The 25,916-nt window shown below is 43.6% G+C and overlaps 1 protein-coding gene across 8 annotated transcripts in view; it reads left to right on the forward strand.

The window, feature by feature from the left end:
- pitpnm3 (PITPNM family member 3) overlaps nt 1-25,916 on the forward strand; it is a 48,282-nt gene that overhangs the window by 1,867 nt on the left and 20,499 nt on the right. Inside the window, exons 2-6 of one of the 8 annotated variants that reach the window (XM_057049272.1) lie at nt 6,846-6,953; nt 8,089-8,184; nt 13,487-13,597; nt 20,774-20,844; nt 20,992-21,212. In XM_057049272.1, the coding sequence (XP_056905252.1) occupies nt 6,846-6,953; nt 8,089-8,184; nt 13,487-13,597; nt 20,774-20,844; nt 20,992-21,212 (607 nt within the window). Of the gene's footprint in view, nt 1-6,845; nt 6,954-8,088; nt 8,185-13,486; nt 13,598-20,770; nt 20,845-20,991; nt 21,213-25,916 lie in introns of all 8 variants that reach the window. The other 7 variants (XM_057049271.1, XM_057049273.1, XM_057049274.1 and 4 more) reach the window with 7 other exon arrangements.

Below are 25,916 nucleotides of genomic sequence, written 5' to 3' on the forward strand. Positions count from 1 at the left end.
AAGGTGACAGCCGCTGCCTCTGCTTTCTCGAGGCAGTTTTGAAGTCAGCAGCGATTCATCGTTTAAGAAATATTGGCAGCGTCAGTAGAGCTCGACATTGAGCAAACACTGACAGCACAGCAGATTCACCACGATGCACGCGCTGCTCGGAAAGGATAAATGGGTCTCGTGATGCAAATATACCGGTAGGAGGAAATTGAATGAAGATGCTCTCAGTCCTTCAGCCATTTCTGTTTGTTTACATGAAGGTTTTTAATGAACCTGAGTAGGTATTGCATTTTGCACATAAAAATGTTTTTTCCTGCCGCTAAGGTCAAACTGTTCTTCGAGAGCTCCACTCAGGGTTGGTAATTGCTGAACTCCAAGGCTGTTGGGCCTTTTTTTGTCTTTGCTTTGGATGTGAGCAATTAAGGCTACCATGACCTGGATGGCTAACAACCAACGCCGACAACGGGGATTTTCATTTTTAGCAAGCAATTTAAACAAGACAGTTGTGGGTCTCTGATTGTATAAAAGTATGTTTTATGTTACCGTTTTGAACTATATGTCCCCCCCCCAGTTAATCTTAATTATATTGCACCCAGCTGTGCTGTGAAACTCACTCTCTAATGGAAGTCACACCACCCGGCGCCACATTTTCAGCCGAGCTCCGTAAAATCATCTTAACCCTGAGATGCTCCTCTGGGCCGGAAACAGTTTGATGGCAACTTACTGCAAGTGCGAGGCGATGACTGGCACAGGCGTATCTCTGGCATGTAACGTGTGATGAAATGATGCTTGACCTGCAGCGCGTGAAGTCATCACAAATAAAACCAAGCTACCAAACACTGGACAGAGTTTCAAGTAAGCAGATCTCTTATCTCCGCCTTCCTCATTTAGAAAAACCCTGAGGGGGAACCAAATTCGGTAGAGTGCAAATTACTGTGTTACAAATCAAAGCGATTATGAATCTCAACTGGATGGGAGACATTTGCTGAGGTGTGACCACGGTCAACATCGCCGGTTTAAATAGAACTTCAGATTTTAAAAGATTAGCCATGCAGACAAATCAGGAGTTGAGAACTGTGGCAAGCCCCCTCAATACAAAGCAGGTATGACTCAAAAAAACCCTCTAAAAATCCCGGGGATTTGATGCAGCTGCAGTAGCCCAGATGCATTCAGGTCTATTCTCACCTGCCTCGGAGGTCATTGGGTTTGCATCATGTAACACAGAGGCTTCAGCGAGACGCTGTCGGAAATCAAAGAGTGAATTAAATATTTTAATTGTGTGTCCTGGAGCTGTTTCACTGAGCTGTTGCCAGAAACCACACCAGGCTGTGATCGCTGTGATCCCTCGCGGCATTTTTTTGCATTTGGTGTCTCTCATGTTTAATGAAATTGGATCAGACTTGAGGGCTTTTTGCATTTGCTGTCCAACCAAACCAAACAGGGTTACCTGCTGCTCTGGTGAGATTGATCCTGAAAATAGAGCGAAATGTTGCCTCTTTCTATCATTTCTTTGTACTCTTCCCTCTAGGAGGATAATGCTAACAGTGTGCTAGCTTTGATGCTGTAAATGATTGCCAAACCAATTTATATTTATACACTATATTACTGTTGTGGCGGTTGAAATGTACTTTTCCTTTGCTGTATTGTGCTGCAACAGTTTGCCATCAGGCTGGCAAATGGTTCCCGGACAAGCTTGATCAGCAAGCAGCAACACAATGTTCTCTGAATTCTACAGAGATGTGTGCTAATGCATTCAGCAAGTGACCTCTGTTATTATATTTGATCAGACAAAACGGTGTTAATTTAAATGTAATCGTTGTTTGTCATGGGGAGGCACACTTGGCACATCTCTGGGAGCGCACAGCAGCAGGCTGCCTCTCATTTGCAGCTCACCTGGAGTCGTGCTCCACCGGGCTTGGCGTTCGTCACCGCCAACTGTCTTGACACTGACTGGCAAACTTCCCCCCCTTTGCCTTTTCTCTCATTTTTTTTTTTTGACAGCGTGATGCATGATCCCGACAAGTCATCTGCCATCGTGGCCGTCACCAAGAATATGCGGGAAACTCTTTTCCGTTTGTCTGCACCATCTGTCGACATTAGCAACAGCATCCTTCAGCTGCCTCTTCATCACGTCGCTGTTTGTCCAAGCATATGCTCGGCTGTCATCCTGTTGGTCAAAGTCGGAGGGAAAAAGCCACGATGGAGGCACCATATTGTTGTTTTATGCATTGTTTTATGCAACACATTTATTTAACATGTTATTTATTTGGTTAAACAAGGTCATTTTTACAAAAAAGTGAACTTGCTTCAGTTACTTGCTAATTTAGAATAATCCAACAGTGCAGATGTATTGTTTTAACAGTGTTTTTTTTGCCATTGTAGTGCCCAGATAAGCATTAATTACTCACATATATACACCAGTTATATAGTGATAGTGTGTATATATATATATTTCTATTTTTTTGTGCGCAGGCGCTATGTACAGTTTGTGCTCACCTCTACAGGAACCTGTAGAGAACTGGATGCCCTCTCCACGAATACACGTGCAATTAAAAAATCACAGGAGTGCGGACTTGAGTGCATAACCCCTTCACATGCATTCATCCACAGGCTAGATATATAGGCTGGGATCAGCAGGCCTTCTAGTCGCCGGTGTGCAGCCTTTAGTAATGATGAGTATCCTAGAGTCATAGGCTACAGCAGTCCATTAACTGGAGAAAGTGTCGGCGCAGCTGCACTGCAGATAAATAGCAGCCAGGAGGATAATGTATGAAGGCTAATTCTGTGACTGATTCCACAGTTTTGAGGAGAGATCAATCTTCCTGGTGTCTGTTGGCTGCAGAGATTGATTTAAACTGTGTGCCAAAATGAGCTTTAATTAAATCTGAGGACCGGCTATTGATAGCCATTTCCATAGATTTCACAGATTCTCCACCCAGACCTTCTTGTTTACCTTTGGGGCTTGCAGGATGTTAATGCGGCAATAGCAGTGTGGCTTCTCTCCGGCATTTCTGGACTGGCGCTGTATCCCTGCTCCTATTCATATCCCAGCTGGAAGGGGGGGGGGGGGATTTCTTGCCTTTAATCCTTGCACAGAGGGACAAATTATTGGATTTAGGCTTTTTATGGCGGCCACGAGACTTTTGATGTTCCGACTCCTGCAGTCGGTCAGAAGAGATTTGAGTTATTGGGGAGCTGTCGGGCCGGACGACGTGGATCCCATCGCGACGGCTCTCTCGGGTGTCGCTGACGTTTATAGGCTTCAATTAGATGAAACAGTTAAATTAGTGAGGAGTTTAGGGTTCCGTTAGTTTATCTGGGCTGGAGAGGAGTTTAGGTAATGAGAGGTTATGTTCTGGGTAATGATCAAAAGTGCCTTTGGGGACATCCGTACTTTCGGAGGATAGCTCATTATTTTCAAGTTACACACATATGAACACCTGCGTCTTTTGTTGCTCAACAGCTACTTTGTTCTAATACTGTCCTGCTGGGGTTGCTTTATTAGATAACGGGATGCTGCTGGTCTTTGGGGGGGTTTATTGCCGTGACATCACTTGTGAGTGTCATGTTGACTTTCCATCACCGTCGTCAAGAGTCCTCGGCCACTTGGGTCTAATTGCCATTCTGGAGGGTTTAGGGATCATTTAAAGCTCTCACTTTTCTGGTTTGTGGTAGAAATTCTATGTATGTTTCCTCTGAGACTCTTGGAACTGAAATAAAATTTGCTAGAGAAACCTGCTCAATCTTGAAATTGGAGGGTCGGCATGGGAAAGACCAAGTATATTCTGGGCTAAGTGGAGTTTGGTATTTATTTGAATTTGACTAAATTACTTAAATATGTATTGCTCAGATAAATCCTAATCATGCTGATGCGTGATTAATATTCATAGATTTCCCATTCCCACTCAGACAGAGGCAGGAATACACCCTGGAAAGATCACCAGTCATCACAGGGCACACACACTATTCACTCACACACTTACTGGCTAATACAGTCTTTATTTAACCTTATCTGTATGTTTTCTGAAACCAGACACAAAGGACACAAATGCCTCGCGGGGACGCCCGAGCAGGGATTTGCAGCCTGTGCAGCCATCAGAGTTAGCCGTCACTGTGAGGTGACGGCTAACTCTTGCATCACGCAAAGATGAATCTGATAAATCTTTCTCAAGCTGCAGGAGCTGTTTTTCAAGCTTCTGGTCAAAGTTCATGTCAGGAAACTGCTCCATATGAGGGTTCTACTCTTAAGCTGCATTAGATTTGCTCCTAGCATTAGTCTCCTCTAACGAGGCGGATATGGAAGAGCGGACACTCTTTTCAGGCTTATTATAGTGTTGACATTTACTAGATTCTGATTCACTGGTCACCTCAGATGCACTCAGTCATGAATCTAGAATCTACTGAATATATTTGCAACCTTAACATTTAAATTCCTGCCTTTGTTTAACTCAACGTAACGATCCTTCGGATATAGACAAGTCATTCAGAAAGCAACCAGTGCGGCCTTTAGGTTTCAGCGTCCGCAGGCTATTTTGTTTGTGGGAAGCCATCCATTTCCCCTCGTAAGGGCATTGAATAAAATACCAGAAGGGAGGTCCTTTTACTCCTTGGAAACAAAGATAAACTTGACATTTCAGTAGTTGGTATTTCAAGGGTTTTTGCCTCCATCAAAACATTTTTGAATGTGACCTATAATGTGAAGAATGTGATCTCCTGACTTCTTTTTGAGTTCTCAAAGCAGCCATTGACTTGGCCCGAGTAGCAACATTTGCTATCAGACATATTTTTTACTTACTTACAAGTCTGTTTGTTCCATTAAAAGGAGCCAAAACTGTCGTTAAATGGAGCTTTAAATGGTGCCCTGTGACGCGCTGAAGTCTCAACACTTCTCCCACAGCGGCGTCTCTGTAAGGAGCCTTTTGTGTAGCAACTCAGAACTGTAGTAAGTGGCCTCCTGACAGGCGATTGCGACAGAGCCGCTCCGGCACTCAGCGGCGTCACGACGCTGCACGTTCCGTCCACGGCAGGAAGGAGATAATGGGAAGATAAACCATGAGAAATGAATCACAAACAACCTCGTGGTGCTGGAAGAGGGAAACTCGCAACACATTTCCAGGCTTCATCCAGTCAGTTTACATTTAAAGATGCGTTCTGGCAAGAAAGGCTGCACGTTTACCAACTATTTAGAAATCAGTGAATGATTCACGTACTGGAATAAACCAACATTGTAGGTATGGGAACGCAGACGCATACTGCAGGCGTAGGAAGAGGTTGATACTGATTGTGGTGATACACTGGGCAAAACCCTCTGGGTAGAACCCTTAAGCGTTACCCACCTGGGGATGAAGGTCTGTCTAACAGGGAGGGGGGAAACGTTTCCTCTGCATGCTGCTTATTATGATTGTTCAAAGCCTAAAATTCAAACAGGATGCGCGATTGATGGCACAGCCTTCAGACAGTAAAACGAGAGCATGTTAGGGAATTATGGGTTATACAAGATGCCAATTAGAAACCGGCAGATCCTCCCTGGCCATGACTTCACTGAGACCCCAGTGAGACAGATACCCTTGTAGCGTCTGGCCTGGCCCCAATACACGGTGAACGCCACTGGTATTTCCTAAAAATTGACCCTCAGAGGGCTGCCTATCTTTTGCTGAGTATGAGGTGCCAGCAGGTCAACCATTTCTTTTTTGTACTTTTATTTTCTGCCGTTGTGTGTAGCAGACACAGGTGGTCCATCTCCTCTGGGACGACGCTGTGTTCAACATGTCGTCACAACATCCCAGTCCACTTTTAAGAACATGAGTGATAGCACAAGAATGGCCATTGCATAAGTATAGGCAGACAGGGCCATATAAGGCCGTGGTAACAGCAGCAGGACCAGTGTGTTTGCTTGTTTGCGTGAGAAGGAGCAGGAAGAACGTTGTGAAATGACCTCAAGCAGGCTGCTGATGTGGATGTGTTTGACCAAAGTGACGCCAGCGCAGCTGTGCGATGGCCAAGGCCTTCTCTGGTGGGACAAGCCCGAGACCATGCAGTGCCGCTCTCAGTCATGGGGAAGCTCCAGAACAGGCAGATTTGCCACTGGCGCCTCATTCTCTTCACAGGCAACCACAGGGTCAGGCTGAGAACATGTGACGGGCGTGGATGTCCTGGGAGATGTTGAGAGCAACCACATGCTAAATGTTGCCTTTTTGGGCATTCTGAAGACATGAAGACAGATTCCACTGGACCTGCTCTGTCTTTTGGCTCCATTTAATAGGCAACATCGACTTTGGGTATTTGTGGAACCAGAAGGGGTCTATTTTTATCGTTTGTACTTTTAATCTCTTTAACATCCAAAGCGGCCGATTAAAGCCACTTGATTACCTTCTGAGAGGTTAATGCTCAGGTACGTAATAAAATATTACTCCCTTCAGTTGAGGAAGGATCAGAGGTGATGATTTCCAATTTGCGCAACGACATTCTCGTAATTTTGTTTACGTTAATTGCTGTATGCAAGGCATAAATTTGCCGGGGGCGGGTCGATAACAGCAGCCGCCTGTTATTTAACGCGTTATCCACAAATGACATCTTATAAACTCGAGGTCGACGTTAGTGTTTACAGTTGGGACGTGATAATAAAGAACATCCCCTTCTTTTCCCTGCAGAGCACATTTAATTTTCATTAGATGGGAGGTGCAGAACTCATTAACAGAAAATTGATTGGTGAAGGGTTCTGGTGTTGCTGAAAATGATCTGAAATTATTTTTAAAATAAATTACTATTGGGAGTGCATGTTAGCAGACTGCTTTAAGGATTATGTTGTAAGTTTATTTCAACTGAAATAATGTAAGAAACCATATTTGTGTTTGCAGGGCACTGGTGCTCATTTGCCCCCATCTCCTCTGCTGATTTCGACCTCTGTGTCATTTTTAAAGCTCCAGGATCCCTGGAGAGCAGCGAGCTAAAAGAGTGGCCTCAGAGTAAGAAGTTAAACACAGAATTTTAGCTTATCCATAATTTAAGAAGGGACATTTTAATGTTGAGTACAACAGGTTTAATAATTAAAAATATAAGTCACTGTCTTTGTGCTAAAAACTATTTTAGCATTAATTCTAAGATGAAATCCAGTAGATTAATCTCATCCTCCAGATTCATGCTAAGTATTCTTATTGACACATAGTCTTAACTGGATTAGTATCCATGGCAAAGAAATGGGATATTTTCCCCGATTCCTTTAAAATACCAATGAGATAATTGTATCAGATTAAGCTCAAATATTGGAACTCATAAGTTAGCCGCACTTCAAAAATGTAGTTGGTTGGTTTATTCCAGACATGTAGAGAACAAAGATGAATCCAGAAGGATTATAAAAAATGTCAGTTTTAATTTGCCTTGTCTTAATGTCTGAGATGGCCAGATCCTCCCCACGGTTAAAGCTGTCAGCCTGTCGCATCAAGAACAATGCTGTAGAGTCAGCAGGTGGTAAAAATGGGCCTAATGATTTGGCCCCGGGCCTGAGAAAGGGAGAGAATGAAGTTCATTAAAGCTCCATCATCAGAGTGGATGAACAGAGAGGAGTGCAGCAGAAAGGAAAAAGAGAGCCATAGAGGACCCATGTGATGTGTTTAAACCTACAGTTTGATGTCACTGTTGCAGTTTCAGCCTGCCGTGGCCCTGACATCCTTAGAGAGGGCTGTTTTTCTGTATCAGTGACGTTGTCCTGCAGCTTTCTTCCTCGCTGATTTTCTTCAGTGCTCCTCAGTGTGGAGTGGTTTTGTATCTGACGACAAATGGAGAGCTCTAAATCCACCCCAATCCATTTTCAGCCCCCCTCTTGGAACAAGAGGTTATGAAATCATTACCTGGGTTCCACGCTGAGATGCTTGTATTTGTTCCTTCCCTTCAGATGAAGTCCATTTGGTGGTTTTTACCCAGCGAGGCTGTCAAAGGGCCATCCCCCACCTTTCCTCAGTCGCATTCATGCTTTCACTTTTAAAAAAACCTTGATCTGAATGGAGTAAAATGACATTCTTGACTTGTTTTGAGGTGAGCGCAACCTTGGTTAGCCTCAAAAAAGTATCTTATGCAGCTGTCTTCTCTTTTTCTGACTCGCAGGCTCATCACAGAAGCACAGCGCCGCTCATTGGTGCCTGCAGAATATCGCACAGGAGTCCATCGACAGCTCTGATGAGGAGTTCTTTGATGCCAGAGGTTGGTGTTGCCTTTTTACCTTCGCCCTCATCTGTCATTTCCTGCTGAAAATCGTCTGGACTTCCATATTAGCATTTAAAGCGAAACTGTCAAGTTTAGAAAAATGGAGCACTGTTTGGTTGCAAAATATTTCGCGCTTTAATGACTGCTTATATAACTATAATGCATCCAGTGAGGGAAAATGTCTAATTTAAATTCAGTTTGTCTCCATTGACTTATTTGTCTGTGCAGCATCCGCTTCCGCTATCGTCCAACAACTGCTGATTCTCTCATTAAGTGTCTTTTCTGTCAAGCACCTCAAAAAAAAGTCACTGGTTTTGATAAATGTACAGGCTTCTTGTGTCAGGCAGGTCATCATGTCCACTCAAATGGCTGTTTTGAGCTGACTCAAGATGCCGGACTGATTGGAACAAGGCGCCCTCGAGATCTTGTAGCATTAGTAGCGCTTTAAAGGTCCCAGAATGTGTTGATCAGCGAGCGCATCCACTCAGTCCAATTATCCTCTCCAAGTTCTTAGTCTCTCAAGAGACTGATGGGGGGTTGCTAATCAATTATATCTTATCACAATAACGGCATCTCATGATGCATTAAGTCCGCGTGGAGGGGCTTGGTACCCAACAAATCCCTCTTTGATAAATGAGGAGCTCCCTGAACTGTATTTCTATTCATATATTCCTCGTCTTCTTAGAGGGATGTGGTGTAAAAATATATGGAAATCCCATTATTACGGTTTCTGTTGTTTTTTACTCTCTTTATCTTTTATTTCCTCCCCCCATTTGTCTTTCATATTCTGTTTTCTAGAGAGATAAGACGTTTGCCTCCCAACGCATGAAATATTTATCATCAGAAAGTGGAGTTGCGCATTGCTCAAAACTCATTTTGTCAGACCAAAGTCAAGGCACCTGTCAATGTCAAGAACCACAGAGGGATGAGACGCATTCGTGCACAGACACGGTGCGACTCGCTGCAACTTGACATTCCACACGGGGCTGTGAAATATCCATACAGACTGCGAAGGGATCGCAGGTCAACGAGTTCCTTTGTGAGAAAAGAGAGACTGTGAGCAGTTTCTTTGGATTCATTGTTAAATTAAAAAGAAAAGATTGACATCATGTGGGCCGCCGTGGACGTTCCGCAGTTCAGAGTTCAAATTAAAGGCTTGTAAAGTAACATTCACGAACTCTGAGGTAATAAGATAGCAGGTGAAGCATTCAAGAAAGGTCAGAAAAGTTGTTTTTATCCCTCCAGCTGTAACTAAAAGCAACACTGTGAGTTATTGGTATTGACACATTGCCTCCATTTGTCACACAAGCCCACACAGAAGTTACTCCCTCCATCTTATAGAGTTATTATATATTTCTACGGTTTGATAATAATGTTAAAACAGACCTCAAACCTGCTGCAGCAGTTCATCATGAGGATAAAATTACCAGTTAGTGGACCCAAAACCATGAAAATGAAGTTATTTTCATCCAATTTTAATGAAATATTTGAGTGTATCTATTAGGAGACACTGATGTTGTAGATGCTGAAGCCCCATCTTTCATGCTCTCCTCTGCCCTAAGGAAAACCATATGTTTGCAGATATATCTTTATGTTTTTTGACGTTGGCAGTCATATTATATACACAAATTGTCCATCCAACCTCGACTTTGAGAAAATGAATTACTTCATGCCAGAACTGAGCTGGAACCTAAACAAGACAGAAAATGAAATCATTAAAATGTCCTGAAATGCCTTATTTAGCAAGACTGAAGAAATGTCTGATAGTGCTGACATTAACGCTCTGCAATGATAGTTCCTGAGTGTCCACAGCTTTGTTGACTCGAAGGAGTCTTTTACGGTTGTTATTAAAATATTCTGTCAGAGTCATTAAGGTCCCACAGTTAGGTAGCATTCAAAAGAATAGTTTTTTTTTTCCTCATCTGAATCTAACAAGAGAGTTTTTATGCTCAATTCCACAGCAATAACCCTCCAAACAGCAGCTAAAGGTCTCAAACAAGCAGCATGGAAAACTTAAAGTGACCTTTCTAAGATCAAACAGGAGAAGGAGTAAGAGCGCACATGGAAAGGGAAAAATAAAGCCTCATTGCAAGTAGACTTTTCAATTTTCTATATTATTATTATTCAAAGAACACTCAGGTTGCAAAACATGAAAAACAGCCAAGTTGCTTTGAAGACAATGTTAGAATAAAAGCTTTTAACATTTCGCTGCAATGATACTGTGCCTTTATCTTGGATTTAACAAAAATGTAAAAAACATGGTTTGCTCCTCACACTTCCGGTCGTCCTCTTCAGTCTAGTTTAGAGGCTCAGCTGGATTGAAGGCCAGATATTTTTTTCTTATCTTTTTATGCCCAGAAAATGTACCTTTGCTTCAGCTTAAAGGTGACATTGTCAGAATTTGTTATCAGGCAACTTCTCTACACAGACGATGTGTTAACCTTCTTCCTTCTCCCCATCTATGTAGAATCTGATCTACTGGCCTCTTGTTATGAATATAAAAGCTTCTTGTTTTGGTCCCCAGCATACCTGTCAACCCAAGTGGCCCCTCGAGCGTCACTCAAAATGAAGTTTGTTTCGCATGCAGAACAGGTCGACGCATAAGAGCCTCATTTTTTATCAGGATTGAATCTAACTCAATACTGAGATTGTTAATAGACGTTAGCTCCTGAAAAATTTATGGCGCGTTACTACGGATTCGATATTTGATTACATGCGTTTAAACAACGTGGGACGGAGCATGGACGGAACTTGAAGGTGATGGCTGCTTCTACTGTTTAACAACATGACAAATCACCGTGGGAGTTAATCCCCAATCGAAGCACATTTTTTATTATTACGTGAAGATTCTTCAGTGCCAGAGCGTGGAACATGCTCCTGTTTTGACAAAATAGATCATTAGGCTCACCATTGATCCTTTGAGCGCAATTATGTGTGAACAGCACAGGTGGATAAAACATGGGATCATCGATACCACCTCGATGTCTTTCCATTAAAGGTGGAGCTACAGTCAGCAGCTGCTTAGCTTAGCCACGCTTGAAAAGAGTTAGTTTGGTTTGAAAGTAAGTGCTGCCAAACCTATGCTCACAAATTATTCAGTTTTTTTTTCTCTTATCATTTTTTAAGGCGCATTAGAGGCCCTTTCAGAACCTCTGAATGAATTTGTTTGGAAATGTTTGTCCTTGGAATACCGGATAAAACGGAGCGTCTACTGCCGCACGCACCGCAGGAAAACACATTTTTCACTCCCAACCATCCACTGCAGGTGGTGATTTCCATGATTATTTCCTTAACTCTATGAAACCGGCAGCTGTGTTGTGTGAATTTATTGGAAATGTTCCTGCGAAGGACGACGGTGGGAACATAAAGAAAAGTACAGTGCGGTGACAGAATGGAAGAATAAACAGCATAATAACATAATAAAAGCTACTGTCATCCAAATTTTGGAACAGTTGGACCCTGACTTAAGCGCAAATCATTTACCGGGATTTCAGTATGCATTATATGGAGACATTTCATACAAACTTGAGGCAAGATGTACATCTGAGGGGACAATGACAGCAAAAGAAGCCACAGATTACCCATGCAAGCACTGTTTATCCCATGAGGAGGATGAATGCACAAAATGTCTAGTTTTACAGTTTTGAAAGGCTTCTGTTCTTCTCTTGTGAGGTGTGGGAGATCTTATATTTTAATATCCGCCATTTCCTGCACGTACCTGACAGGCTCGTCCTGTCCACAGGCTAATCCTCGTGGCAATCTCATTTACAGAGTGTGTGGTCTGATGTTGAAAGGGCCGAGAATAAATCCAGAAATAGTATTTTGGTAATTCCATTGCCTCAACTAATGCGGGATGATGAGATGAAGAAGCGGGGAACAATCGCAGTGATTGAGGGTCACGGAGGTCGTTTTGTCTTGGATTTAAGAATCCCGCCGCCCCCTCCTTTGTCCCCCCACCCAGACACTTATTCACCGAGAGCTGGCAGGTCGAAGGCTGCATCTGAGGCTTTTATTTTTTCCTCTCTGCAGGGGTCGCTGGGCTGCAGGCACATCTCAAATTGCATTTGTTCTCCCAAATATTCTAAAATGACTGTTGTGACATTTATGACATGCCTTTTTTTCTATTTTTTAGGAGGGTTTTTAGGGTCACCGCTGTTCCTGAAGACGCCATACGTAGTTTTTAATTCAGGTCACATGCTGAGTGCAGCTTGTGTTGTGCCTGCAAGTGTTTTCAGCTCAGCCCTCTCTGCAGGAGATGATTCAGTGGCCTGCTTTGCATTTTGCTCCTGTTCAAACACAGCCTTTGTACAGATTCAGCATCTACCTAGCTCCTTCCCCTTGTTTTTGTTCCTGTGTCCACATCCTGTCAGCAAACATTTAGGATGCACGCCACATCAGTGAATTCAAAATAAAACAAGCAGGATATATCTGATGTCATAGGCAGCACAACTGTGAAACATTTCACAAAAATATGGAAGGGTTGTCTTTTTTTAAGGGGAATATTCAGACAAGGCAACAACACTTTGACAGCCTGAAGATGCTACAGTACCTGCAGAAAAGTTCTCCATCAAGATTAAAATCTAGGGAAGGAGTTTTCCGTCGCACTATGGAGCTTGCTTCTGTCAGCTTTGCTCCTTTTGGCTGTTGGGAGTATAGATCCATAAACTTTCTCCTTCCATCAACAGTCGCATCATCAATAAACAGCAACGATGTGGCACCAGTTCCAGTCGCACTGGTCCAAATCAGAAGGCTGCTGCCGCTGTGTTTGACAGATGATTGTCATTATGTGGAAAAACAACCGGAAATTGTACAAGTACTGCAAAAGCAGCAGGTCAAATGAGTTTTTTTCCCAGCCTAAACATGTTTGCAATCTCAAAATCAAGTAAAATATTTAGACTGCGACCAAGAACTAATAAAAGATCAAAAGAGTTTGCTGTTGCCGGGCGGAGAGTTCATTATCGCAGTACAAAAACAACCACTAAATCTCTATCGGTGAATAATCAAAAGGCGGCAGTGTTCTCAGCTAATGGTGTGATGACATGGAGGGTGGGTGCAGGAGTTGAGTGAGAAATATCGGATAATCCAGCTCTACAGTATAAAAATGTCACACTGCTGTCTTAAGGGTGATTGTTTATTGTGCGGGGCCACCTGCATGGGCACACCGCAGATACGTCATCACTTTATTATTGTGGTCATTTACCGTGATCATTTTGAGCTCCTAATTTTATTACATGCAATACATTTTTCGCTGCATTTTCTTATGTGTGTGTGTGTCTGTGTGTTTCTGTGTGTGTCCCAGCAGATGTTATGGAGGGGAAGAATGCCATTCTGCTGGGAATGAGTCAGTGGAACTCTAATGACCTGGTGGAACAAATAGAGACTCTTGGACACATGGAGGATCAGTCACATGGTATACACACACACACACACACACACACACCCTTATTTCTACATAATAAATGTTTAATAATGTAGTTTTCCCTGCTAAACGTGGAAACTGTGAATAGGAGACTTGTATAAATGAAAACATATGATCACAGCAGCTTTTTGCCTTTCCTTGTACTTTACTTGATAACACATCACCCGCTCATTAGAAAATGAGTTGAACAGGAACCAACATCCCAGAAAAATTGAATTATGTCCTCTGCACTCATTGGGAATGCTTTGGCAATGCTTTGTGTTAGTTTGGGAGATAATTATAATTCTTCAGCAAAAACAATCTGCCATCTGTGTATCACACAATCTCATGTGTAAAGTCTTAAATGAACTAATACAACTGAAACTATTACTTTTGTTTTTAGCAAATAAAGATTTTCCAATGACACGTTAAATAGCTTGATTGCCTTTTAAGTTATTAAATTAAAATCTGACTCAATGCTTGACAAAATGGACATAATAAGCCTCCACATTTAGAGATGCAGACAACTGATATAAAAGTGATAAACTACTCATTTAGCCAAAAATGTCGCGCTGTTGCAGCCTTGGCCAACGTGAATAGTGGACCACTGGTTCCCGGCTGTGTTTAGCGATAAATGGCTCTCGTCCTAAAGGCTGAGGATTAAAAAAGAAGTGCCATTCAGCAGGAGTGTAGCCCTGTCCTGCCGAGATGAAAGAAAGTGCTCCTTCAGGGATGCTGTCGTGGGGTAATTGAAGTAGTCGCATTGTGAAATGTTGTAACGCCGTCCGGGTGCATCAGCAGAGCACTTCCAGAACCATTCATGAGCCCTAACAGGTTCTACAGGGACAGCAGCAAATTTAGGGTCATTGTATAGCACAGAGTAACACGCAATGAAATGCACAGACAGCCCAAAAGCAAAGAGATCTGCTGAGTGGACGGGACAGGAAGATTTTCTTCTGGACAGCTTCATGTTTGGGTTGCTTTATCATGAATGAAACCACAAAACAACATTCCTGAGCAACAGTCCTGCTATGAAGACTGATTGCTGGCGAGCTCTCTGCACACATCGCCAATGCTTAAACCTGGAGTACTTTCAACACCCATTGAAAAAGCAATAAACTCAGCCACTGGGGGTTGTGTTATGCTAAATGGAGCGGCGATTAGGTCTGATGCCTGCATGGGTGCAAACCTGAAGTTTGGCCATAGTGGGAGGTGTAAATGGAGACATTATTGTGTAGATATACATTTCCTGCAGATGTTATAGACCCTCATTTTCCTCAGACTGACACACTGATACTGTCTCTATTGATGCTGTATAATGGCTGGAAATGCTATGAGCACACTAGGTAATCTCAGTGAAATAGAAAAGGAGGGGGGCGGGGGGGTGTGGGGATTAGATGTTTCAGATGCAATCAGCCATTGTGTCAAACTGAAGAGCAGGTGCTTTCCATTTGCCTCCAAAGAGGAAAAAGCACGTGTGAAGCTACAGCAAATTTATTGTCAGCTGGTTCAACTCTGGCATTGCTTTAAAACCCACAGAGAATTAATTAAAATACTGGGATCGCTGGGTCCAGTAAACACTAGATTGTTTGCTGAGACAGTCTTTATTTCTTGCTTGGGTATTCGCGCTCCATCTCGTTTTATCCTTAAGTCACAGCCGAGTCAAACACGCTCAAATCAGGCGGCATTTTCAGAATGGCGGCGCATACCAATGAGCGACCTCGCCGAGCTCCTGTCTCATTTATTGGTTCTTTATGTGCGAAGCCTGTGGAAATGCAGGGAATTTAAAGCTGTAAATACAAATTAATAGACGTCGATCTGACCATCTGTAACGTGCCCGACTGAACTCCAACAATGTGACGGTGACATTCTAAAACAATTATACAAAGACTGGCATTATGTTGCTGAGTGCTCGACAACAGATCAGTGTTAGTCCGTCTGCATGACTTAGGAGACTCCCAAAAAAGACGTTCCACAGTCAGCAGAGATTTGGTGGCTTTGATCCTTAATTCAATTGACATAAACGCACCACTGAAGAAGAAACCAATAGCCTTCTTTCTGTAGGTGAGACAACAAGGCTCTTTCTGGGGCGATTGTTTGCTTTTGGATGTATTAGGGCAAGTGGGAAAAGGTGCACTGGACGCAGAGAGGAGGGATTTGGTGGCCCGTCACAGCAGACATCAGCCAATGAATCGATTCGTCTTCTGCCTGGGACAAGGACAGTTGTCCAATTAAACAGCCACTATTGCTGTAGTTATATGGTGGATGTTTTTAGCCTCTAGATAATATCACTGCACAAAAGATACATTATTTCTGGCCCATTTCTTGCACTGGCGAGATAGCTATGGTGGAGGGGACAAAACAGGAAATGAAAAATGCAATAAGCGTGCCTGAGTGAGTGTGGACAGAATGCTGGCCTGCGCTTCAATATTGGCCCTCAGACACTGATTTTAATCAAAATGAAACTGCGTAAATGGAAACCAGCCTGGTGATTATAGCTTACCTTTTAGAGGGGAGGGGGAGGGGGAGGGGGGAGGGTGGGTGGAGCAGACCAGAGGTATGTGCTCCACTGCTTTCTCATTAAATTTCATTAATTGGATTTTTTGGATCTTAAATGGGCAATTATTTCCAGGTTCAAGTTGCCTCTTCCAGATTATTAGTAAGATATTGAGCTGGTGTTGACCTTTGGGAACAGGCCTGGACCCCCCCCCCATGTTCTCTCTCTCTGTATCTGAAGCATCGGCTCTGCTCAGATCGCGCTGTGGGTTTTTGATCTACGATCTCTTGTCGGTTCCTCAAATGCAACAATGTGTCACCCTCTTTACTCTTAATTATTCTGTTATTCACGCTTTTGTTGTCCTTACCAGAACAGTCTATTTCCCCTCCAGGTCTTTTTCTTCTTCACTCAGTTCACTGCATTTTATTCCACCTCCCCCTTCCCCCCCGGCCTTTCATTCAACTGTAAACACTTCTCCTGATAGAGGCAACGGTGATGGAAACTCCAGCGATGGTGATAAAGACCCGAACGCAACCCTTTAATTCTGCTGTATTCTTCTAATCGCCACTCAGCGACGTGCTGCATACAGCATCAGCCACCGCTGCAGCATTCTGATTCTGACTTTGTGATGAGAATATCCTCAGTCTGCCCTGGCTGCACACTAGCAGGCTGCTGCCAGGCTGGAGAGGCATTAACTAAAACTGCTACACCGGTGGAAGTAGACGGCACGGAGAATGCGATGACTCAGTAATAAGCTCTGCCAAAAACAACCAACACAAACCTCTCTCTCTCTCTCCCCCCTCCTTCTGCAGCATAATAAATGATGAGATAATTCAAAGCAAAATGTTCCAGAGAGAAAATGGAGAACGATTTTCCATCTTTGATGGAGCGCCTCCGCTCTCTCTCACTCTCAGTTGCACCCCGTAGCTCGTCGTGGAAACAAGAGGGACAGAAAACATAAAATCAAGGTCTGGGATTCATCTGTATTCTGCCCACCGCGCCCCCTGTGGTCGTTTTTATTATGCAGTGCTCACAGTCAGCCAGCCACTTTAAACCCAATTTGATTTAATGCTTTCTCTTATTTTGGTCTTGGAAACAAAACCAAACCTAAATCCCTGGTGTCCTGACATCAAAGGATCTTGGCAACGGTCTGCTTTGAGCTGGGTTCTAGTCAGGTCTGCAATCACTGTCTAGCGTTTTTATTAGTCTTTTGTCTTTATGTAAAGGAGTTTACCAGGACGCTGTGTCCTGGTCCTCTCCAGGACCAGGACGATGTGTCCTTCTGTACTGTTTAAAATGAAGCCAAAGGCTTTTACCACGGGCCTGAGGATGTCTGTGCGTTTGACCCTAAAGGACACGTTTGTCTGACAGCACAGCCAGTCCAGACGGAAATGCTGTGTGATCACACATAACAACGCCAGGGCAGCACCGCCGCTGTGTCGGATCAAAGGGAAGTGGGACAGAATGGCAGGGGAGAGGCAGAAAGAATAAACCAGTGACTTTTGTTGTGTGAGTAACAGCTCAGTATGGGGTTTGACCCGATGATGGTCAGTTTTCCTTAACTCGCTCCAAGCATTGTCAAATGCAGCAGAAATGTCACGTCAATGCCATGGCGACAGCCCCCCCTCACAACGTCTACAGCGTAAGAGTCCTGTCTGCAGCAGGGCTGGGGATGAGCACTCGGTAGCCCCAGCTGTTTATCAGCTCCTGCTTCGATTGGCCCCTATACAGTTATGACAGTCTAATAAATAATTTACCAGCTGTCTCCATTCACGCTGCACTCGAACGCACTCGAGTTTTTTAATTTGAAAAATCGGCCGCATCCTCCGAGCTGTTTCCTGACGTGCTCTGGCAAATCTGGGACTTTTAATTAAAAAATGCCACATTTCCTGGATTTGGATAATCCGATGTGGCGATAACCTTCTGCCCCCGTAAATATCAAATATCATACCTGATATGACTTAGTTGCCTTTTGTTCTGTCAGGCATCGTGCTGCTCTATGATTGTCCTTTATATTTGACTTTTTTAATGATGCGTTTGGCCGAATATGCAGAAAAAAATGCCACGTATGCGTGCGTGTGGATCAGAAGGTTTGTCGTGCCGTGGCACTGGTGACTTCCCCTGGGGTGTTGTCAGTGTAGGGCAACATGACGGACCCTGATGGCAACAGCGGCGAACAGATGGCGGAGCGTGTTAGCATGCCTGTAGCGTGCCAGGGGTCACAGGGGTCTGCTCATTTAGTCAGGAAACAACGCTCCTCTAAATGAGCATCGTAACCTGTTGCTATTGAAAGCTGATACTATCATTAGACTCATAACAGACTTATTCACGCTGCAATTATTACCATAATATACTCCAGTAATATGTTTTCAAAGACAACTTGGGGGCAACATCTTTGTATGTTACGGTATGTATTGGTCTATTTTCTTTATTAACCAAAAACAGGACTTCTTACCTATTTAGAACTGAAAAAACACTGATGTTGTAATGTTGATGTCACCTTAAAGAAATGGTTCAGGGCGTGTATTCACAGTCATTGTCCCAAAAGTCTTGTACAAAAGAGATTATGAGGGGGAAAAGTTGAAGAAAAAATATATTTTCTGTGCATGTGTTCCAAGAAAAAAAAAATGTCCTGCCATATTTCAGCACTCTAATCAGTCAGCGGTCATTCCAGCATGCAAGAGATGTTAAGAACATTTACCCATTTTTGCAGTATGGCCATATGTTGTCTCTAAGCCAATTTTCCTGATGATAAATGCAGTTATTTCCTTCCCCATCATCGTTCTGCTTTCTTTTTTCAGTCCATCTGTCCCAATCAGAGCTGAAAATATCTGCAGTTGAAGACTATTGTGTGATGGAGGCAAAAGTGCCTAACAGGTTTTTTTTTCTGTTGCGAAAATGGCATCTTCAGCCCGACCAAAAGACGCACAATCGATCGATACATCAATATTTCATGCTTTCTCATTCAGCTTGAGTGGACTCCTCAGTCGAGCCGTGCCATCTCTTCAAAGGGTCACTTCTCACATCCAGATCCTGATGTGCCGAGTTTATCCTCGGCTAGCGTGAGCCCCACTACACTTTGCCCTCCCTGGACTTTTTGCAGTGCCACCGTGTGGGTTTCCGTGCACTGGCTGGGTTAGCTCATTTATTTGGAGTGAACAAGTGCCAGAGCAGCTAAATACCAGCAAGCTTGGCAAAGCACTTATTGACTGGCAGGACTTCTGAAAGGAACCACAGAGAGGAAAAGAAAAGATCAGAAAGGCTGCTGGATTGTAGTAATCCTTCAGATACAGCACATAATTTACTACAGGGGGGGGGAGGTAACCGAGGGATGGCTTAGACCAGTGAGCTGTGCCAACAGAGAGATGATTTTGATCTCTAAATATCAGAGCAAGGCTACGAATAATCAGGCCCTGCTATCTCCGTTGATCGCCTTTACTATCTGCTGACAGCAGCTGGGTGTCCTGTGGCGCGTTTTGTGCAGTTTTATACATCACGCGGCGACTTTTATTGGCCATTTTTGAGCAGAAGGGCTCTTGAATATCTCTGCACCAGCTATCGTGAAAGCAATGAGCCACATTTTACTCACATTGTTCAGTTTTATACGTCTGACCAGGTATTAGGGAATTTCTTGAAATTTATCACATTGGAGTTTCCTTAAATTCCCCCCCACGTGCTCATAAAGTGTGTTCAGGGAAATATGTTCTCGTTGCATCACTGTTTGCTGTTGAGTTCATTCGTTTGGTGCCATTCCTGTTTTTTCAACGACCATTCTTTTGATTTGACAGCATCTTTAGAGAAAAGCAGAAAATTCCCAGACTGATGTCTGAATTGCCAACGCTTGATCCATCATAAACACCAAATGATCGAATCGTTCAAACGAGTTTATCGTCCCCCACCTCAGATCATTCTTTGTCACTGTCGTGCAGCATTTCCTGCCCCCCCATGTTTGTAAAGTTCTCCCCTCCGCCTCACCCTTTTCTGCAAAAAAGAAAAAAAATCCTCCATCGATTTCCTGCTACTTTGAGACCAAAATAGTTCCGTCTGCTTGTATTCATCGTGTTGTGAGCCGTACCGTGAGACAAGCAGAATGCATGCGGCGGCCTAGGAATAGTCGGCACGCGGGTCCATGAGAACGTTTGGTAACACACGCTGCAGAGGAAACAACAAATAAACAGAGGCCGTCCTGATGCCCGGCGAGAAAATAGAAGCCAAGACAGGAGGGAGCTCAGGGAGAAAATGACAGGCAGCATGCAGAGGCTCCGGGAAGGGTAATGAGTTTGGCCATGTTCCCGTGACATGCTGCACCCCACAAACCCACATATACACACACACACATACACACACAGTTGGGGGTAAAATAACATCCATTTCCATCGTTACCCTTTCGGGAAAAAAAGTACGTTTTTCACAATCCAATTAGACACGATTGCTGCCAATATTGCAGAGAATTAACACTCCCCCACTGTTTAGCTCCAGTATTGACTCCTGAATCTTACTTTTACCGTTGCAGCCTTGGGGTACATAAACCCATTCTCAGTTTGGCTTTGCGAGCGAAGGCGCCTGAGAAAATATTGACCATATTCGCTGATCAATATCCATTTGTGCAACTGGATAAAGTGGCTCCTGCTGAGACTTATTCACGCACCTTTTTCTCTCTCCATCTTCTCTGCCACTCCTGCCTGAAGCAGAGGGGCTCTACCAGCTGGGCGTTCCTCGATGTCCCCCTCAGAGCAGCATTGAAGGACTGGAGGACATAGAGGTAGGATTTTTATGGCTTCTATTCCCCAACAGCAGGGGGCATGCAAAAGTGCCCGGTTATTTATCTTCATCTTCCGGAGCTGCTGCTTCCATCGTTTATCTCCATGACTACATCACTTTCTCTCTGTGAACCCCCCTTTCCCGACAGAGGAAATGCAAAACGCATGTGCTGCTGCTGGTGGTGCACGGGGGCCACATCTTGGATACGGCTGGCGGGGATCTGAGCACTAAGAGCGGCGACGTGGCCACCCTGACCTCCGTGCTGGAGAAGGTGACGCGGGCGCACTTCAAGGCTGCCAGCGAACACGTGATGATCAAACTGGTGCCGTGTCCAGCCGTGTGCGCCGAAGCCTTCTCCCTGGTGTCCAAGTGAGTGCGGCCGCCATTATGGACAGTTGGCTCCATTCACACGTGCATTAGAAAGTGGACTTGAATTCAGTTTGGTTTGGTGATCATTTTAGGAGAAGACATCAATGCGCTTTAACACTCAGGGTGATTCTCGATCCCTGAGCCAGCTGTTTTTGCATTCCACAGCATTTCACAGCAATTTGACATATCTGACAGTCCTTTAAGACTCCTCTACCACCTGATGCCCCTCATTTCCATGATAACATTGATGATTACATCATTCTCAGCGGTGAATAAGAAATAAATCACATTATTGCTCGTTAATATAAACCAGTTTCCTGCACAGATGAGCTTCAAAGATAATGTTTTTGGTATTAGGTTTTATTGCCGTCGCCATACTTTTGCACTGCACAAACATTTAAATAGCCCTTATCGTTGAACATAACTAATCAGTTTAAATCAAGAGTCTTCATTTATTCATACAATCTTAATTGAGGTTAATGAGGATTTTGTAGTGACTCACTCAGACAAAGTGTCAGTTAGTCTGTGTGTGATATTCTTTATAAATTATGCAGGATCGACTTTGTTTTAATTCCAATTTTTTTCTTAAAGTCACATTAAAATTTCCACCAGGGTTTATAGTTTATTTCAGCGACTTCAGAGCTGCTCAGGGGCAAACAAATGATTTCTGTTCGCATTTATTGTCGCTGGTTTTATCTCTGACAGCTCCTCTTTTGTCTTTGCTGCATTCCACTGACATGCCGAGAATGTTTTTGACTGAACCGTCACTAATCGCGGCAGCTCAGGCACGCCAAGAGCCAGGGCCTTACGCGGCTTTTGTGATGAACGTCAGCAGGATTGAGCGGAAGCAGCCAAAAGCAGAAGCGACGCATCCTAAACAAAAGCTTGATTTCTGATTGATTGGGTGCTGCAGCTGGACAGGATAAAGTTAACCATGTCTAAAATCCCCAGGACCCGCGATGCCTTCAGGTCCTCTCGCAAAGAAATGTGCAGTCTCGGCGTTCGCGCTCCCACGTGGCAGCAACCCTGCTTTTGTCGGTTAACATGGATCGCTGTAATGACAGTGTTGGACTTGTGGGCGTGTGCAACCTCATTTATTTACATGCCAGCATAAACACCAGAGAAGTGGGCATCCTTGTGGGAGAGATTCGCTGCTCTGTGGGTAATTTACTCTCATTCTGAGTAACAGCTTGTCTCAAAAAATAAAAAAATAAAATTACACCGAGCGAAGGTGACAAAATCTCTTAGCACCTTGGCGATGAAATTTCGCATAAACTGACACAGCGCTGGATCATGACATATGTACAGCAATGTGTTGTCTCAGTGTGGTGTTGCAAAGCCCCCGTCCCGTGCTCTGAGGGCTCATTATTTGCTAAGTACACTAATGAATGCACCTGGCAAAACTGGCTACGCCCGGTGGCAAAAAGCACATAATCTCCAAACAATTTATTGGTTGGACTAGACCGCGAAATGTGCAGCATCACATCCTGGCAAGTCCAGTTAAATGAGATGCTACAACGGCGTGGATTTAATAGACTTGTTTGTGTTTGTGTTATCTGTACAAGTTCTCTGGAAAGAGAGAGTCCAATTACTGTTTGACCAGAAGTTCTTGAGTTTTCCATAGCTCCATTGATTTTAGCTCTGATTTTAGCATTTAGGCCCTGTTTGGAATTTGTTACGCTGTCTGCATGTTAAAGCCAGTCTGATGTTTTCAATTTCATGATGTTGAAAAAAAAGATGTCCATGAAAATCTGCCATGTAATGGAGCCTCTGCTGCAAATGTCAGCTAAGTAGGACCAAAAACAATATTGTGTTCAAGGGATTATTCATATTTTCAGAAAAAACAAAAATTTTCATCATGCAAATATGCAGTCTACAACAAATGGATTATGGATCATATGCTTTCTAATTGAAACCCTGAAGTATCGACTGCATCACTCAATTCATTTCATCATCCCCTTCATACAAATTAAAGCCAATTAATGAGACTTACATACAGGTAAATAATAACAAAGCATTTGAAAGTGATTTATAAATAGATTAAGAAGCATATATAGCCTTGGTGTAGATTGATTTTGCCAAATCATTTGTGGGGCTGTAGTTACGTGCCTTGGCCACAAGAGGCGCTTTCCTGAGCACGAAATAATAAAATATAGCACCATTGAAAAAGTTGGACAACTCACTGGAATCTGTTAGCTTTCAATGTTTTTTTTTCTCTTAAAATATGACTGTCAATAACAGCATACAATTTATGATTCCTGTTGTATATTTTCAGATTCTAACCAAAGAAGCCAAATTGGTTCACCAAAAACCTTTTTGCGGTACTTTTGCTGTAAACAATTCTAATGAGGATTGGCCCTGAATGAGTTTGCATAAGTTCAGTTTCCCCCTGGTCTCACAAAGAGGCTCTATTGTACAAAGAAATATAGAATAGAAAACTAAACTTTCTTTTTCAGTGGATTCAGTGTCATTGTCGGTAATCAGGTCTCCATTAGGCGGCTGTAGGAGATCATTTGTCCAGGAGTGACCTCACTTCAGGGAGGGTACACTCATTATTCTGTCTGCTGGCTACAGCCGCCACAGTTTCTGGGCCTTTTCCCTAATTGAGGACACTGTGTAGCGACCCATTGCTGATTATGCTAATTGCGCAAGCAGCATGAAGTTCTGAACCAGCAGTTAAAGTGAACGGAGGGCCAATTAAGGCAGAATATGACAGATTTGAAGGTTTTCACTTTGACATCATGCGGTGAGAGAAAAGACCGGCCGGGGAGCAAAATGGAGTGAAACGATGCCGACTGGAGAACAATCGACTCCCCGTGTCTCATATTTTCCTGCTGGTTTTAATGGTCTTGTCGTGACAAGATGCAAACTGAAACTTAAAGCCTCTTTACATCTTTAGGTGCAGCCGCCATCTTATTTAGTGCTTTTGGCTTTTGTTGGCATTTCCTGATGAATGGCGTTCCAGTGGCGAGTTCGCAGCAACTTTCAATCAAACATTTACATCTAACTGTAGATTCTAAAAAACGCCTCTACAGCCGGTACATCGATCTCTGGATCCTCCAGGAAATTACTCCGGATTATTACGAGCGTTGCAGTTAAATCCAGATTGATCGGCCCACCACAGGGAACACTTTGGGAAGTCAACAGACGACGGCGCCACTCGTGAATACAAAGTGTTTACGTGCGCCTTCCTGAATGTAATCCACGGCTGCATTGCTGTACGAATACAATAATTTCTTTAATTATGCAACGCGCGTTAGAAGTGTCTCACCTGACTCTCCTTGAGCCGAGCAGCAGGTGTTAAACTTCTGCTCCTGCTCTGTGACTCGGTAACCCCCGTTTTTGTTTGAGACATGCTTTGGATACCAACAGGAGATCCTTGTTTTGGCTTTTCTTTGTTTTGAGAGTCTGCAGCATCTGTGTTGACATGCAGGGATTTCCCATCCCTCCTGCAAATCCATAAAAAAAGCAATGGAGTAAATGTTTGCTGTTGAAATTCCAATGTGGCAAATGCTCGTCCTGGAGCAATAATGTTTGCAGCCCTGCGTTATTATGTTATTCTGAGCTGAATATTTCCTGCGGCAGACCAGAAGTGATACTATTATGCACAGCTGTGTGTCAGGCTCCCCAGCTGGTTCCCCTCGCTTTCCATTTTTCCATACTGGTGTGCACGGAAGTGACAGAGAGTGCAGAATCGGAATCTCAAGAGCAGGAGTCACAGGGTTGACGCTGCAGAGGCAGAGAGGGTTGAGCTGATCTCTGTTCAGCTGGGCTACCGGCTCATGGAAGGTGGTTTTCACAGAAAAGATAAAAATAAAACCGTGTTTGCGTATTAAAATGCTCTCTCTGCAAGGACGTAGTACAGAAATGGGCATAAAAAATCAATTGTCTTTATTAAAGGAGTGTTCACCCTCCTCATCACTAAACTGGGCTCTGCTGGTCTAGGTCTATTCCCAGTTTGTTTTCCAGCTGTGTTGTGGCTCTGAAACCCTGATGACCTCCCCCTTCCAGAAGAAACTACGCTGGGATAAGGGGTCATGATCCAAACAGACTTCCTGCAGACCACAAAGATGAATTACGGAGCTCTTCCGCTGGACAAAAATGAGGTCAGAGTCTCAAATATCGGCCATGCTGCTGGAGCCAGGCTCGGCGCTCCCCTCACCGGCGTTGCAGGCAGTTTTTTTTCTTTAATGGCACTCAGTTATAAATGATGACCTTGTTAAACCTTATCTGGTTTCCCCAATTCTGGCTTTGTTTTCTAATCACTGGAGGGGAAGGACTTTTTCTCATTATTGCAGCACGTTTCTCTGGAAAATGACCAGAGTCGGAAGGGAATAGGGTTTTGGTTTTTGTGTGTCAGCCACAACATGAAGCAGCATATAAACATCACACATGAGTCAAATACAGTGATTAATATTCCTTGTGCACAAACAATATTTATCTGCGACGATCTAATTTCCAAATTCCCTCTCGACATTCACTCGTGTGCAATTCACTGCATCCCTGGTTTGCTTTCATCGGAGGGTGCAATAACAGAAGAGCTGCGACAATATAATCCTTCTGAACTGAAGCGGGAACATTGTGCAGCATTCTAACATCATTGTAATTGATTTTTGATTATTTGATTGCATGTAGCGTTTGCTGTATTTTCTCCTGCTGACTGCTGCTTCTCCATATGCACACAATGATTCCAACAGGCATGAA

Source organism: Takifugu flavidus, chromosome 12 (assembly GCF_003711565.1).
Source record: "Takifugu flavidus isolate HTHZ2018 chromosome 12, ASM371156v2, whole genome shotgun sequence".
Taxonomy (NCBI): Eukaryota; Metazoa; Chordata; class Actinopteri; order Tetraodontiformes; family Tetraodontidae; genus Takifugu; species Takifugu flavidus.